Source organism: Castor canadensis, chromosome 17 (genome assembly GCF_047511655.1).
Source record: "Castor canadensis chromosome 17, mCasCan1.hap1v2, whole genome shotgun sequence".
Classification (NCBI taxonomy): domain Eukaryota; kingdom Metazoa; phylum Chordata; class Mammalia; order Rodentia; family Castoridae; genus Castor; species Castor canadensis.
In genome coordinates this window covers 15,125,720-15,142,985 of record NC_133402.1, presented here as the reverse complement: position 1 = coordinate 15,142,985, position 17,266 = coordinate 15,125,720, and the positions used below count along the sequence as shown (strand labels likewise).

Genomic DNA, 17,266 nt, shown 5'->3' with positions numbered 1-17,266 from the left:
GCCCTAAGTTCAAGCCTAGAAACTGCCAAAAAGAAAAAGAGTTCTATCAATGACAAAGGCTTACTTTGTCATATCTGGGTTATTTAACACTTGCCAACCCCTCTTCTAGGAACTAAGCATGGCCTCAATATCTACTAGATGGCATTCTTCCCTCTTGAGGTCCAAAACCATTGACCTCACCTATCTGACTACAAAAATCATGCTGCTCAGAGACTCCTGCAATAGAGCTCTACCTCCAGATGAGGCCTCTAGGGCATGGGGTACTCTCCAGGACAAAACCAGAGGGCCTAAGAGCATGGGCTTCTGAGCCAGGCAGTTAAGGTTCCAAGGCTCTGCTGCTCTATAACTGCATGAGTGGTTAGAGGGAAGACAGAGGGGACCTTCTGGAGATTCTTAAGAGTGACCTGGACTCCCTGACACATCTTCTGCACCCACTCTATATTTCAGAATGTTCTACCCATGCATCTATCTTTCCATCCATTCTTTTTATGTATCAATCAACTGAACACCCTTGCACACTTTCTTTCAGCTACCTTTTTACCATTCCACACTTCCAGAATCTTTCTCTCTTCCTTCAGTCCTTCCTTGTACCCACTCATGCAACAAACATTTATTGACAAGCTTTTAATCTCAATGCTGTATTGGGCTTTGAGATTACAAAGATGAATAAGTTGCAAGACATAACGTAGTACTGTGGTCAAGAATGAGCATCAGCAGGTGAAGCAAATAAAGTTAACATCAGGATTCTGTCCCTTAAAAGCTGGATATCCAGCTCGGTTTTCCTATATAAAATGAGACTGACAGAGTATATAACTCATGGGATTGTGTGTAAGAAGAAAGGATTGAGCTCTTGGAAGTGCTAATACACCTTTAGTTGGCATTGATATTATAAAACCATTTCCTGCCCTAGAGGAACTCAGAATATATTTGAAGATACAATCTTAATAAAGTCAGACATCTGGCAGGGGTCAGAGTAATAGGAAGTAGCTAAAGTCAGCCTCAGTCACCCAGACAAGAAGAGGTGGATCCTAGCAACTTTTCCTCCTAAAAGGCTTTTTATCCAAGAGAAGAGTGTGTCTGCATTACCTGATGACACCAAGGCGTCTAAAATGGCCTCATGGATGATAACTTGTGGGCTCCCTTTGACCAAGGTCTTTAACAAAGTGTTTGTCAGCACTCTGGTTGTGTGATGATATTCCGTGTCCCTCTATCCCTGAGTTTAATAGAGCTCTCTCCTATATTTTACATAATGTCCTTGGAACTTAATGTGTCTTAGATTCACCATAAAAGAACAATAGTGAAAAGTGCCTTAGACACCCTGTGCCAGAAGACCAGACCTAGGTTTAGTGACTTGTCCAAGATCACACAACTAACTTGGTCACCTCATTAGTGGTGGCACTCCAAGGTTATTTCCAGCCAACCTGACTGCCTACTCCTCTATGTTTCATGCTACCTTACACCAAGCTTCCACCAATCTTTCTCCTGTGTATCTCTTTATCTGTGATGTGGTAGGAAGTTTAGAACCAAATAACTTTGAAATTTTTATTTGGCCTCTCCAAGTCTGCTTTCTCTTTGGTTAAATTGTGTTGATAAGATTAAGCTCACACATCAGACAAAGGACTGATAACCAGAATATACAGGGAACTTAAAAAACTAAATTCTCCCAAAACTAATGAACCAATAAAGAAATGGGCACGTGAACTAAACAGAACTTTCTCAAAAGAAGAAATTCAAATGGCCAGAAAACACATGAAAAAATGCTCACCACCTCTAGCAATAAAGGAAATGCAAATTAAAACCACGCTAAGATTCCACCTCACCCCTGTTAGAATAGCCATCATCAGCAACACCACCAACAACAGGTGTTGGCAAGGATGTGGGGAAAAAGGAACCCTCTTACACTGTTGGTGGGAATGTAGACTAGTACAGCCACTCTGGAAAAAAATTTGGAGGCTACTTAAAAAGCTGGACATCGATCTACCATTTGATCCAGCAATACCACTCTTGGGGATATACCCAAAAGACTGTTACTCCAGAGGCACCTGCACATCCATGTTTATTGCGGCACTATTCACAATAGCCAAGTTATGGAAACAGCCAAGATGCCCCAGCACTGACGAATGGATTAAGAAAATGTGGTATCTATACACAACGGAATTTTATGCAGCCATGAAGAAGAATGAAATGTTATCATTCGCTGGTAAATGGATGGAATTGGAGAACATCATTCTGAGTGAGGTTAGCCTGGCTCAAAAAACCAAAAATCGTATGTTCTCCCTCATATGTGGACATTAGATCAAGGGCAAACACAACAAGGGGATTGGACTATGAGCACATGATAAAAGCGAGAGCACACAAGGGAGGGGTGAGGATAGGTAAGACACCTAAAAAACTAGCTAGCATTTGTTGCCCTTAACGCAGAGAAACTAAAGCAGATACCTTAAAGCAACTGAGACCAATAGGAAAAGGGGAACAGGTACTAGAGAAAAGGTTAGATCAAAAAGAATTAACCTAGAAGGTAACACCCATGCACAGGAAATCAATGTGAGTCAATGCCCTGTATAGCTATCCTTATCTCAACCAGCAAAACCCCTTGTTCCTTCCTATTAATGCTTATACTCTTTCTACAACAAAATTAGAGATAAGGGCAAAATAGTTTCTGCTGGGTATTGAGGGGAGGGGAGCAGGAGGGGGTGGAGTGGGTGGTAAGGGAGGGGGGCGGAGGCAGGGGGGAGAAATGAACCAAGCCTTGTATGCACATATGAATAATAAAAGAAAAATGAAAAAAAAAAAGATTAAGCTCACAGATCTGACATGAAAATTACATGAGAGGATTTCAGCAAAAGTTCTTTAAGAAATACTATCCATTGTCCTTGACTCTCAGAACAGCCTGTCAGTCAAAAGATCAGGATTATGACTTAGCTGTACCTAATTGTGATGTGTATATATTTTGCATTAAATTTCTACCACTTGATAGGTGCTTACTAAAGAAAAGAAATTGGATTTCAAGAAAGTGAAGTGGATGTACTTTTAGCTGTTCCTCCTGCTAAGCAGAACTAAGCATCTTGGGAATAAAATAAAGAGATGTACAAGTTCTACCTCCACCTGGTAGTGTCAGGTCACACCTCAAACTCTTCCCCTGCCAGAGCAGTGTTATTTTAAAAACCTACTAAAATAGAATGCTTACATAAAATCCAGTTTCCTAGCATAATGCAAAAAATGTCTAGGCTTTAATAAAAGCATTCATCACATCAAGAACCAAGGAAGATCTCAAACTGAATAAAGAAAAAAACAACCTAGAGATGCCAACACCAAGCTGCCAGAGATGTTAGTGTAAACTGACAAGGAATTTTAAACAGCCATTGTAAAAATGCTTCAATGAACAATTACAAACACCCTTAAAACAAATGAAAAACATAGAAGAGTTCAGTAAATAGTGTCAGTAAATAAACAGAAGATTGGAAGAACAAAATGAAAATTAAAACCTAAAAATACAATAATCAAAACTTTAAAACTCAACAAAATAGAGCTGTAGCTCAAGTGGTAGAGTACCTGTTTTGCAAACACAAAGTGCTCAGCTCAAACCCCAGTTCCACCAAAAAAACAAAAAAAAAAAAACGCTAGGTAAAACTCTGTAAATAGGCTCAACAAATGAATGAACAAGAAGTAGAGAACAATCAGTGAACTAGGAGACAGAACCATAGAAATTACCCAACACAGAGAAAATATACTTAAAAAAAGAACCCCTGGCGTCCAAGGGACATTCATGTCATTGGAGTCCCAAAAGAAGAAGAGAAAGAAGATGGAACCAAAATCCCATAGGGCTGGTGCTAAGCAATGGCCAGAATCACTGTCTCCAGTGTCACAGCGTGTCCACGTCTCTGTCTCACTCCTGCTGCATCTCTCTACACAACTCATTTCATGATCTCATATCTGGTCTTCCTTCACTACTTGTAGCCCTGAGTTTCCATCCTAACAGCTCTGGGCCCAAAGAAATGAAAGAACTTTTTCCACTGCCTCTTATCCCCTGGAAGGATTCTGATTGGTCAGAGGGGAAGCCCTTTCAGAAAGACCTGAAAGCAGAAGTATGAGTGAGATTCTGTCTATCCAATCCAGTGCCTGGGGATGGTGGAGGGGGTGTCATTAAAAAAGAGTCCTGAGTGCTGGACAAATAAGGCCTGTGCCGGATGAAACTGCTTTTAAAGTATGAAGCCATGATGAAGCTTAACTACTCTCTTCCCATTAATTTAATCTTCACAGTACAGATCCTTCAGAATCTGATAATAGGGTTTTTCAACCTCAACCCTGCTGATATTATGGGCCAGACAATCCTCCCTTGTGGGGCTCTGTCCTGTGCAGTGTGGGGTGTTGAGCACCTAGTGGTCTCTACCCACTAGCAGGACTCCATCTTCCAGTTATAATAACTAAAAACACCTCCACACTGTCAAGTGTCCTGTGGTGAACAAAATGACACCAGGTCGAGAGGCACTCAAGTAGAGAAAGGAGAGATGGGAAAACAGAGAGCACTTTTTCCATATGAGGTTATCAAAATGGACCCCTTGAGGGGTGGGGAGAATATTGAGAAAGATGTGAAGGAAATGTAAGAGGGAGGAATGATGACCTTGAACCTTCAGGCAATCAGGACTCTGAAGTCACAAATTCTCTAACTCCAGGGAAAACCCTGACTTCATTAGGAAATTTGGAGTCAGACAAAGCTGCACTGGAATGTTTAGTATCCAAATGATATTTAAGCATACAACTTTACTCTTAAGACCTCAGTATAATGGCCCTAGAGTCAGACTACACACAGGTTCAAATCTTGGGTCTGCCACTTACTAGCAGTGTAACCCAAGATAAGTTTCTTATAAGCTCACTGGACTCGGCTTCTTTGTCTGTAAAATGGAGAAAAACATTGGATCTAACTGTTTGGGTGATGAAGATAAAGTGATAACCAATGAGAAGTTACTAAGAGCCTTCTATCAGTCAGGCACGTCCTAATGGTAGCAAAAAGAGAAGGTCCTTCTTGCCACAGAACTCACATTAAAGTAGGAAGGAGTAAGTATGGTTAATATTTAAAATAAAAATCATCAAACTTAAGATGCAGTAAGGTTTGAACAGAGAACAGCAAGTACAAAGGTCCTGTGCAAGACAGCATTTAGTGTGTTCATGGAGGAAAATAAAAGCCCAGAGAATCTGGACCAACCAAACCAAAGAAAGTCAGTGCAAGAGGAAGTCAGGGGCTAATCCTGGGATGATGGTCACCCACTGGTCACCCTTGTCAGTACTTGGATTTTTCTCTACTTGAGAAAGGAAGGCATGGGCAGAGGTTTTTAAACAGAACAGTTCTTACCTGAGTGCCCATCAGGAAACACACTTTCCATAATTCATACCCATTAGTATTATGCTTAGATGAGGACAATGTATCTTATTTTAAGAAGTTGTGAAAATAAATTATACTGCAAAGAAGCAAGAATGTAGCCTGTTATTTCTTTCCAATCTCTGCTCTATGCATGCTAACCTCTGGTGCCATGTTTAGACCAGAAAACACCCTCCAACCCACATTTTAATCAAAGACAAATTTCTCATCTGCCCTTCATAAACCAGCCCAGGGAGTTGACTATTTTTTTAATGTACAGAAGTCTCCCCTTTTCGGATGGGCATACATTTCAAGACCCCGAAGTAGGTTCCTGGAACCACAGATAGTACTGAAATTATTCAATAAAATAAAGGTTGCTTGAACACAAACACTACAATACCATCAGTAACCAAGATGGCTGCTAACAGGTGGGCAGCATATACTACATGGAAACACTGGACAAGAGGTATGATTTGCCTCCTAGGTAGGCCGGAGCTGGATAGCACAAGATCTCATCTTACTGCTCAGAATCTTGTGCAAAAAGATTCATGCATTGCTTCTAAGTGGAAGTTTCCATCTATCATTTTCAAACAGTGGTTGACCATAGCTAGTTGAAAATGCAGATAAGGTGGGGAGAAGGGATGCCTGTATCCTTCCAACATTGCCTCAAAAAGCAGCAACAACAACAGAGTAAATCCATGTTGATCCTATTCAGTGAATCAAGCATTGTGTAAGGCACAAATGCAACTACCATATTGCCTTAAATGCCATACAGAGACACTGCGGAGTGGACCACTTTAAGGTTCTCAGACCTGGTATAAAACAATATCTAATCACATGGTGAGAGGGCTCATTCCTCCCCTTCATTGCAAGAGGACATGTTGCCTCAGAAGGGAGCTAACATGGCTCTTTCACCCCTCCCACGTTTGCTAACTCTTGCTTTCAACAAAAAATGAACAGCCTGACACTTAGAGCCTTGGCAGGCTGAAGCACTTGCTAGAATTTTAATGACCTTGATTTTTCTTTATTTCTCCATGATTTTTTTAAATGGTTCCCTTCTTTATAGAGCAAGAGAGACTCGTTAGCATATATGCAGTAAAACTTAATTTTTAAATAAATTTTAAACACTTAATTATTTAAATAGAGTCGATTTAAATAGAAAGGCCAAGTAAGCAAAAGCACAAGTGACAAAAATCATACACATACTATTTAAATGGCTAAATTCTAGGAAATACAAAGTTCTTTCTTTTATTCTAATAGCAAGCCTGTGAAATAGCCACCATTTTTCTCTCTAATTTGCATGTAGGAAACTGTGACACAGAGACAAGAAGTGACCTGGCCAAGGTCACACATGCCACTTAACCCCTATTGTACTGGTCTCCAGCGTTTGAGATCTTTCCACGCTAAGAGATCAAGGTGTTTCCTTCTACAATCAGAAGTCATCAACTTGGGAAATCCTCTGATGTGTCAGGTTAGGCTTCAGTGACCTGATGGCTTTGGAAGTTACCTATCAGGTGTGTGGTGACTCTTTACTTTTGAAATCTTGGGCAGAGTCCCAGAAGGTCTCTCTCCAATCTCCTGCAGCTTTTCCCACAGTGTTATTCCCAGAGAGGGGCACAATGCCACCACAACCCATGGTGTATTATAAACTTGTCCCTCGGATCAGTGACACAGCACCTCCCAGAAAACAGAGCTGTTAAAGAGAAGCTTCCAGTGTTCAAGTATCAAGGACAGTCTGGAACCTTCCAAGCAAGACAGCTCATCACTATGTTCCCACCTAACCATGGGATTGCCCACCTGCTGGCCTGGCTGACTGTGTGGCTTTTGTCACTGTCACCGGTGCTGCCTAGTGGAGTTGGCCTTATCTGTACATTGGTGAGTCATGGTTTCTGTACATTTCAATGCTTTCTCCCTGTGGGGAGGATTCTGGTAAGTACCTTCCCTCTGGGCTCTTAATACACTGTACCTCCCTCTTAAGACTATTTCTGAAGCTCTTAAAGAAAATTGAACTTTTTGGCAGTTGGAGTGTGGTGGTTAAGGGGGAAAAAAAGCATCAGGAATGGGGGAACTGTCCTCATGATTAGCAGATTGCAACAAATATTCAAACCTTCTCTCTTGTAGCTCAACACCTTGAAGGCCTGAAATGATCAGGGGGTGGTACACAGGGTGTGATTATCTGTTAACTTGTTATTCACACAACAGGCAGATGTGATGTCAACTGTAAGCCACTGTTACTGTCTCTTTGGAATCCAATTCTCGGTAGGTAATGCAAAGAATAGCACTTTTAGACTTTGAGTTTTAAACATTACATTTGTGCTGCAGTCCTGACATTGTGTGGGGGGGGATGTCACAAACATCCTCACCTATCTTCTTTGAACTCAATTTTCTTTGCTGTAAGATGGGAGGATAGGATGGGCCCATCTCTGTGGTGTCATGCTTCTCAAACCCTCTGTAAACGTGAGCACAATGCTTACTCTCTCTGGCTGTGGGTTTCTCATGTATAAAATGAGGTGAGGATGTCAGCCTTGGCCACTTCCCTTAAGTGACGATCAGGATTAAAATAAACCAGTGTACACAGTGACACATCCTTCAGCAAGGTTCTAGTAACTGACACTATAATGAAAACAAGAACCCAGGCTGATGACACGTGTCCTTGGGATGTGTCCAGTAGAAACCTCCTCAGAGTGACTTAAACAAAAGGAATAGAAAATTTTTATTTTGGAAAAGTACCCTTTACATTTCTACAAAGTCTTATGTGAACAGTCTTTGTGTTGTGTTTGTTTGTTTTATGTGGGTTTTTTTTTTTTTTGGAAAGTGCTAAGAAAATTTAACATGATCTATACCCTTTTAACAAATCACAATAGAGTAGTTTTCACATATTTATAAAGCACGGTGTTGTGTTTTGTTGTTTATAGTTGATTATATTTTGAATTAGTATATATTAGTAACATGAGAGAAGCTCATTGTGATAATTCCATGCATGCATGCAGTGTGCTTTGGACAAGTTCACCCCTCCATTATAGTCCTACTGCTCCCCCTCCTCCCGTCCCCTCCCCTTCCCTCTCTCCTCCCTGTCCCCTTTTTATGCACTGTTTCCTTATACTGCCTTTGAATATATACATGTCGCGTATTCCCATCCTCTTCCTCCCTCCCTCTCCCCCCTCTCGCTGACCCCCCAGACCATCCCCTATTCACATTCATGTCCCATCACCATCATCGTCTTTATTTTAGGTCTAGGGTTCCACAAATGAGTGAGAACATGTGATATTTGGCTGTCTGACCTTGGCTTATCTCACTCAGCATGAGCTGATCTCCAGTTCCATCCATTTTCTGCAAATGACAGAATTCCATTCTCTTTATGGCTGAGTAACATTCCATGGGATACGCACACCATATTTTCTTTAGCCATTCATTGCTGTTGGACACTTCAGCTGATTCCACAGTTTGGCCATTGTGAAGAGTGTTGCAGTAAACACGGGTGTGAAGGTATCTCTCTTGGGTGTCATTTGCACTTCTTCAGATATATGTCTAAGAGTGGTATGGCAGGATCATAGCAGTTCTATTTTTAGTTTTTTGAGGACCCCCCATACTGATTTCCACAGTAGCTGCACCGGTTTCCATTCCCATCCACTGTGGATGAGGGTCCCTTCCCCTCACATCCTCGCCAGTGTTCCTTGACTGCGGGTGCAACACTGCACAGCAGACTCAGGATCTTATGCATCTTGCTTAACTGAAAATTTGTACCCATTGGGCAGCTCCCCATTTCGCCTCCCCCAGCCCCTGGCAAGTTCCACTTAACCCTCTAAAACCCAGTTTTAGATACCTCATCTTAAAGGAATCTTAAGGAAGGATTTGTCCTTCTGTGACTGGCTTATTTCACTTAGCATAATATCTTCCAAATTCAGTGATGTTGCTGCATATGACAGGATATCTTTCTTTTTTTAAGGCTGAATAGTATTTCATTGCGTGCACATGCCACATTTTCTTGTCCATTCATCCATTGATGGACATAAGTTTGCTTCCACATCTTGGCTATCATGAGTAGTACTGGGTGAGCATGAGGGTGAGGAGCTGTGAGGTCTCACAGAGAAACAGGAAGGGGCAAGAAGCAGAGCCACAGCAATGGCCCAGACCAGATGATCCACCAGGAGAGCAGAAGTCACTCATTTCAGAGAAGAAGGCCTCTAACTGGCCAGGTATAAGACACCTCCTTGCCCACCCCAGACTGTCGTGATTCAAAGGATCTGGTCCCTCAGGATGGCCGGTGCCTGATTCACCATCACTCCTAGACCACGTGGGTGGGGAACCACTGCCCAAAACAAAGTCAGGATTTGTTAAGAAGGCAGATGAGACTCTGGGCAGTCTCTAAATGCAAATTAACTAGTGTTGAGTCATGACCACCCTGTGCCACTCTCGCATATGAGCTCTTGTGTGTTTTTCTATTTGCCTTCCATGTCCCCATTCCTATGGTGATTTAGACTGCTAGCGTTTTTTTCTTTCCTCTGCCTCCTCTTGTCCCTTCCTCTTTTCGTTCTTCTCCCCCTTCTTGTTCCTCTTCTCTACTCCTCTTTTCTTATTCTCCATCTTTCTTCCCTCAGTATCTTTCCTTCCTCGTCTTCTGTTCTCCCCTCCATTTCCCTCTCTTTTTTCTGTCTCCCCCACCCTATTCCAGTCAGGTAGGGTTTCCCCAGAGCAAAGTGAGTCTTGAAGGATACTCAAGAGCCTCTTGGTCTGTCTGAGCTAGAGAGGGAAAGTTTTCCAGAAACAAAAGCATCCTGGTCAATTACACCCTCCTTCCTCCTGCCGCACATACACACATAGATGTGCATGCACACTCAAGCAAGCATACATATGTGCACACTTGCACACATGCATGTGCACACGGCTATCCATGTGGACATACCCACGTGTGCACACTACACGCACACACACACTCGTCCACACATATACACATTTACACAAGTGCATGCATGCACATGTACACACCTGTGCAGCCATGCATACACACTTGCACACGTGTGCGTGCACATAGCCATGCATATACACACGTGCACACGCATGCATGCAACCATGCACGCATACACACACATGCATACTAGCATATATACACATGTACACACATGCACACAAGCATTGCATGTACATACATATGGACACACACACTTGCACACACCCCAAGCCCTTGCCCCCCTCTTCCTCTCAGGCAATCATCCTGCACCCAGGTGCACCTCGGGTTCTTGGTCTTCCCCTGCTGGGCAGTAGGAGGCAGAGAGGCGTGCAACTGTGCACGTATCCCCATCCTGTTCTGGGGCTCTCCCGACCATTCTGACAGGTCAGTGATGGACAACAAAAGGCCCCATCCAAAATCTACCGAGAATTGATGCTGTGTAGGGAGTGATCATTACAACGACTGCCGAGTGGAGTCTCAGCAGCTCACCAAGACATCCTCAGCAACAAGCCAGGCGTGGGGGAAAGCAAACGGCAGAGAAGCGCAACGTTATCGTTCTTATTAGAATGCAAACAAGAGCCTGCAGACAAAGACAACTGGCAAAAGCTCTGACAGAGCAGGCCAAGGTCACTGGAGAACCGGGAGCATCAGGGGAAAATACCAGGTACCATTTTTTGACAGCCTAATAGCAGGAAAGGAATTGTCTTTGCAACAACTCCAAAGGTTGAATTTCTGAAGAATTGCAACACCACTAAGTGATGTTGGTTTCAATTGCCTCTAATAACATGCTGACCAAGACCTGTACACAAAATATTTTTCCTATAATTTATTACGAGAATTCTCAAGCACCAGTAAATGTTGAAAAGTTCACAGCTAAAACACATGCATCCAAGACCTGGATTGCACTGGTAACATGTCCTTGGTTTGTTCCACAGCTATCCCTGTCTCCATTCTTCTATCCTGTCATCAGTCCTTTTAATTTTCTTATGCATTTCGAGATGAGAGGCAGGCATTTGTACACTTCAACTCACAGCCTCAGCAGGAACTTGAGGTCAGTATTTACTTATGGTTCATACAGAAGATATTTTTGACATGAAAAATAAAACAGAGCTTAAGGAAGGGACTAAGGAAGGGATGTATAGGTGAAGTGTGGAAGAATTCTAGGATGACGTGGTCATGTGGGGGTGTGACATTATACATTTGTCCAAACCCAAAGAAGATGCATCACCAAGAGTGAACCATAATATAAGCTGTGAACTCTGGGTGACGATGACGTATCACTGTAGACTCATCCCTTGTCACAAATGGCTGTGGTATGCAGGAGTCTCCCCCAAAGGTCCACGTGGAAAACGCTCAGTGCCCAGGATGATGACATTAGGAGATAATGTGGACCTTCAGGAGGTGGGGCCTTGTGGGAGATCCCTAGGGCTCTCTCTCTCTTTCGCCTTTCTCTCTCTCTCCCTCTCTCCCTCCCTCCCTCCTGGTTCTCCTACCATGATGTGCTGTTCTCACCAGAGGCTCAAAGCAAGTCCAATCCCGAACTAGACTCTCCAGAATCATGAGCCAAAACAAACCTTTTCTCTCTTTTTAAGTTAGTTGCCTCAGGTATCATGTTACAATACTGCAATGCTATCTAATATACACAAATGCACCACACCCTGGAGCAAGATGTTGATAATGGGGGAGACTATGCATGCACATGTGGGGACATGGGGTATATGGGAACTCTCTGTACCCTCTGCCCAGTTTTGCTCTGAACTTAACACTGCCCTTAAAAATAAAGTCTAGGACTGGCAGAGTGGCTCAAGTACTAGAGTGCCTGCCTAGCAAGCATGAGGCCCTGAGTTCAAATGCCAGTGCCACCAAAAAATAAATAAAGCCTATTTTTAAAAAATTAATAAAACATACAACCTAGCTCTAACAGATCTAACAGAGCAATAGCAAGCTGAATTCAGCTTGTAGACAGGTGTTGGTTTTGCCTGCCTGGCACCTATCCCAGACATCCTGTTACAGAATCCCTATTTTCCTTTGGCTAAATGGTCTGTTTCATCCCACAGTCCACACAGCTTGGGGAGAACTGACTCCTTGCTTTCCCTCCATCACTGGATACATTGATCACATCTGGCCAATCAGTATCTTTGTTGGTGGTGGTGGTTACAGAAATCCAGCTCAAAATGAGCTTGGTGGAGTAAGCACATGACCCAGGCTGGGACATGGACAGCCTTTCCCAGGACTTCTGCTGAAAGTCTCTGGCAGCTCAGGTTGTTAGGCTCATAGGATAAACCCAGGGACACTCGTGTGCACCTTTTTATTACATTGTAAGAACCTGCTAAGAACACAGCTAATCCAAGTAAAGCAGAGCCCACTGATAGAAAGAAACAGGTACATTTTGTGCCTGGGTCCACCAGGCTGAAGTCACACAAACTTCCGTACTTTTCAGGGATGACAGCCAACACATTTCTTTTGAAAAACTGAGCTAGTTGGAACCTTTCTCTATCAATTTCCATCAAAGGATTCCTGAGGAATACAGAGCTACGAGGCAGCTGGCTTCAGATTGTGATCCTTCTACTTATGAGATCCCTTGTAGCTGGAATCACAGGCACATATTACCACACTCAGCTTGTTTGTTGAAATGGGGTCTTGCCCAACCTCAGTGATCCTCTCAGTCTCTGCCTCCTCAGAAGCTGAGATTACAGGTATGAGCCACCACACCCAGCCTGATATTTTATTCTTTTTGATGCTAGCATAAATGGAATTGTTTCCTTTTGTTTCTTTCTTTTTTCCTTTTTTCTAATGGTACCGGAGTTTGAACTCAGGACTTCAGGCTTTCTAGGCAGATGCTCTACTCTGCCAACCCCTTTCTTTGTTCTTCTTCTTTTTTTTTTTATTAGTACTAGGGATTGAACTCAAGATCTTGCACTTGTTAGGCAAGTACGCTACCACTTGAGCCACGCCTCCAGCCCTATGTGAGCTCTTACTGTAGTGGTCATTCCACTGGCAGGACTACAGGCAAGGACCTGTGTGACCACACTGGGCTGCACACTAGAAGGACTCCACACTCTGTGTACTTCTCTGCTGTTGTCATACTAAAACATGTCCATCCCTACAAATCCTGTGGCCAGTCCTGAGCAGCACACACACAGTGTCCAGTAAATCTTGTTGAAAGAATAAGTGAATGAACAGACTTGGCCAACCACAATTGACAGCCAGCCCAAGCACGCCATTGTCCCCTGAACAGCCAGTCAAGTGAGTCAGCCTTTGAACAAAACTAAATATACTTTCCATGTTCTTTCATCCTGCCCCATCTCTGTGACCAGGATCCCCACAGAGGCAGCAGTGGACCATGTCCTAGTCCCCATTTCCCAGAATTACATCTGCACTGTCTCCATCATTGTGTTCCCTCTCCCTGCTCAGTAGCCCTTGGACAAAGGCATCCTGTTCTCTTGCCCCATTTGACAGATGGAGAAATAAAGGCTTGCTACAGTAAGGTCCCCCAACATTCCCCATGAAACCCAGTTCCCTCTTCCCAGCCAAGTTGTAGGAAGAGTACCTAACAAAGCATGCAAGCCATTTGGGGGGATGGCTAGTAAGACATGATAATTAATTACTTGGTAAATCTGAGATTTGCCTATGCCCAGCCTCCATAGTGTTTTGTACTCTGACAGTCAGGACGCAGAGAAAATCTCGCCTAACCTCCCTACGCCCTGTGCACCTGGACTAGTGGCTGCTGCCAGTTTCACTCTTTCCATGTTTTTTGAGACTCTACAATTTGCAGGCACTGCATGATGCTGAGGGTGCAACCAAAGCCCACAGACAAAAGACCCTGGCCTTCCAAGACAAGAAACAAACCAAGTCAATTGTATATGGCGTGCTAATGGCACGAAGCCTACAGAGGAAAAGTAAGCAGGGAACAGAAAGGAAGTGGAATCTTTCAACGATTTCAATTTCAAATAGGGTTGTGAAGAAAATCCTCAGTGAGAAATGGACAGATAACCAAACACCTGAAGGTGATGGGGCCGCCATGCACCTTACTGAAGGGAGGGCACTCTGGGCAGAGGGAACAGCCAGTGCAAAGGCCCTGGGGTCTTCCTTACCCAGGGATCACAATATAAGGAGATCTCTGAAGAGACTGGGAAGCTTTGCTAAACCATATATCCCCCTTCTCTATCCCCAAATTCTCATCTCAGTCTACCCACTAGCAGACAAACCCAATCTATAGGTTTTTGAACAATTATTTATTGAGCATCTACCAGTTAGGCACTGTTAATTTTCAACACAGTGTGTTTTCCTTTTGTTTGTGGTTTTTGTTTGGTTGTTTGTTTGGGGTAGTCACATTAAAAATAGTTACAAGAGAGTATTTTGGATGTTCTCACCACAAAGAAATGATACAAGTTGAAGGTAATGAATATGCTAATTACCCTGATCTGATCATTACACATTATATACATGAATGGAAACATCAAATTATGCTTCAGAAATATGCACGATTATGTGTCAGTTAAAATAAAAATACAACTCAAAAATTAAACAATGAGAGAGGTCACAGTAAAATTTTAATATCTAATGAGGCCTGGCATATCCGATGGAGCTGCACCGTGCCCATGTGACTGTAATAATCTGTCCTTTAGGGCCAGTGCCTGCGCGTCCACCACAGACTCAGCCAGACACAGCAAATCCCAGGCTGTGCATGGTGCCTGACCATGGATGTTTGGGAGGGGTCCACCCCCATCCTCCCCCCAATCCCTGCCTGGGAGAGCCCCCAACCAAAATGTGGACAGGACACATGGCCACTGGCTAGGCATGAAAGGCAGAGGTCCCCTCTACCATGGAGACCTGGAAGAGGCTGGGAAAAGCCCAGCCTGCTCCTTCTCTCCAGGAACCAGTGTTCCAAGGAGGGCAGGCTGCGTGGGAGGAGCCAGGAGGGTCTCAGGCTTCTAAGAGCCCATTACGTGCCCCACGCTGGCAGCTGCTTCAGCTTGCTCCTGGAAACACTTGCCTCGGTATTTCTGCAGAATCTTCAACTCTGTTGCGCACACTGTCTACAGCCCGGGACAGACATCAGTCCCTTCTCCACAAAAGCGCTGCCCTTGGAACTCTCCACCCGCCTGGCCTGAGGAGGAGAACGGGCGCCCCTCTATTGTGAATTGGATGCCACCTGCTCTTCCCATCCTATCCTTCACACAACCTTCAAACGCTCAAGACCACTCCCCACCGCGCCCCCCCACGTGCGTTTGCGTGCGTGTTTGGAGCTCGGAGCTAGGTGCCCTTGTGCGTGGACATGAGGATGTGTGCGCGTTTTTCACGTGTGTGGCTAGGTGTGGGGTGCCAGGGCAGCTGTGTGCGTGCGTAAGTGTGTAAGGGCACCCGCCTGCTGGGGATTGTGTGGATTTGTGTGAGCGTGGGTGAGTGTGTGTTTGAGCGGCTGCAGCAATTCTTATCCCAGACGGAAGGGCTGCGTGTGGCGGGCTTCTCTTAACATCCCCTCCAAGTGCACTCAAGTTCAGGTGCATCCCCAAAGCGGCCGCCCCCATGGTCAACACCACACACACACACACACACACACACACACACACACACACACTCGAGTCGCCCTGCCTTCCAGACCAGCAAGCTCAGCTCCCCTGATCCAAGAAAACCCACAACCTTTAGCATCCTGGGGCTCCCAGAGCCTCCCCCTCCCCCCACGCTCTGGATGTAGAATCCGCTATAGGGAGATGGACTCGAGGCACTGGCGAGGGGGGAGAGGTGACAGGGAGGAGTGTCAGAAAGGCAAACTGAGGACATGCTGGAGAAGTGAAGGAGCCGCTGCAGGAGCCGCAGGTCCCACCCACACCACGCCCCTCCCGCGGAGGATGGAGAGGGGAGCCTTGTCTGCACCCTGTCTTCCTCTAGGGCTCCCAGGTTCTTCTCCCCTGAAACTGGAGCCAAGAAAGGAGCTGAGACCCCCTCCTCTCCAGCATCCAAACCGATGCCATCCCCCAACATCCCCCCCCACAACATACACACCCCACATCCAGGCAGCTGCTGATTGGCTGCGGGGAGCGGCGTCCCAGCCCTACTCCCCCCACCCGCTCCAGGCTCCGAGGCGGGAGCAGAGCGAGTCCGAGGTGGGAGGTGCACAACCGGCTCCGGGAGCCCCTCCCGAGTCCCCAAGTCCCCGCACCCTGTGCCGCGCGCCCTGCACCCTGCAGGAGGACTGAGCCCGGACTCCAGGCCGGCAGGTGCAAGGGAGCAGAGGGGACCACCGGCCAAGGGTAGAAGCAAGTCCTGTAGGGAGAGGTGGTGCTGCTCCAGCTGCTGCCTCCGCCACCACAGAGCCGGCGTCCAGAGCCCGGCTGGCAGGCTGCGGGGAGCGACGAGGGGAGCCAGGGGCGCTCATGGAGCACACGCACGCCCACCTCGCAGCCAACAGCTCGCTGTCCTGGTCCCCCGGCTCTGCCTGCGGCTTGGGCTTCGTGCCCGTGGTCTACTACAGCCTCTTGCTGTGCCTCGGTTTACCAGGTGAGGGGCGTGGGGGAGAGGGAGGGAAGCCAAGAGCCCCCAGTGTGGAGTGACCCCAGGGTCCCAGCCACGTTCCTCGGTGCGTGCCCCTCTGGAAAAGTTTAAGTCTTGATGTCAACTGTAGAGATTTCCAGGTTGGGGGGGAAAGAAGTTGCTCTGGCATGGCAAGGAGCTGTGTGTGTCTGTGTGTGTCTGTGTCTGTGTCTGTGTCTGTGTGTGTGAGGTGAGTGTGCACGAGGGCAGTGAACACTGAGTGTGCATTAGTGTGAGTGTGCATAGACTCCGGGGTGCAATTACTTGTGCATCTGGAAGGGTCACCTCTAGGAGGGGTCCATTGAGGGCTGCCTGTGACTTGGATACCACTTCTGGACAGAAAACCTGCTCTAGATGTCCCACCCAGCTGGGGACACCTCTGCCACTTTGCCCCTCTGCACATCCCAGCCTGACCCAAGAGGAAGCTG

The 17,266-nt window shown here is 45.5% G+C and overlaps 1 protein-coding gene and 1 long non-coding RNA gene across 2 annotated transcripts in view; one reads left to right on the top strand and one right to left on the bottom strand.

Moving 5' to 3' along the window:
* The window catches only part of LOC141418482 (uncharacterized), a 74,247-nt gene that overhangs the window by 13,872 nt on the left and 43,109 nt on the right, over positions 1-17,266 (bottom strand). The gene's annotated exons all lie outside the window — the stretch shown is intronic.
* Positions 16,682-17,266, top strand: part of Gpr139 (G protein-coupled receptor 139) — a 38,699-nt gene continuing 38,114 nt past the window's right edge. The window contains exon 1 of the mRNA XM_020180053.2: positions 16,682-16,805. Coding sequence (XP_020035642.1) covers positions 16,682-16,805 — 124 coding nt within the window. The remainder of the gene's footprint in view (positions 16,806-17,266) is intronic.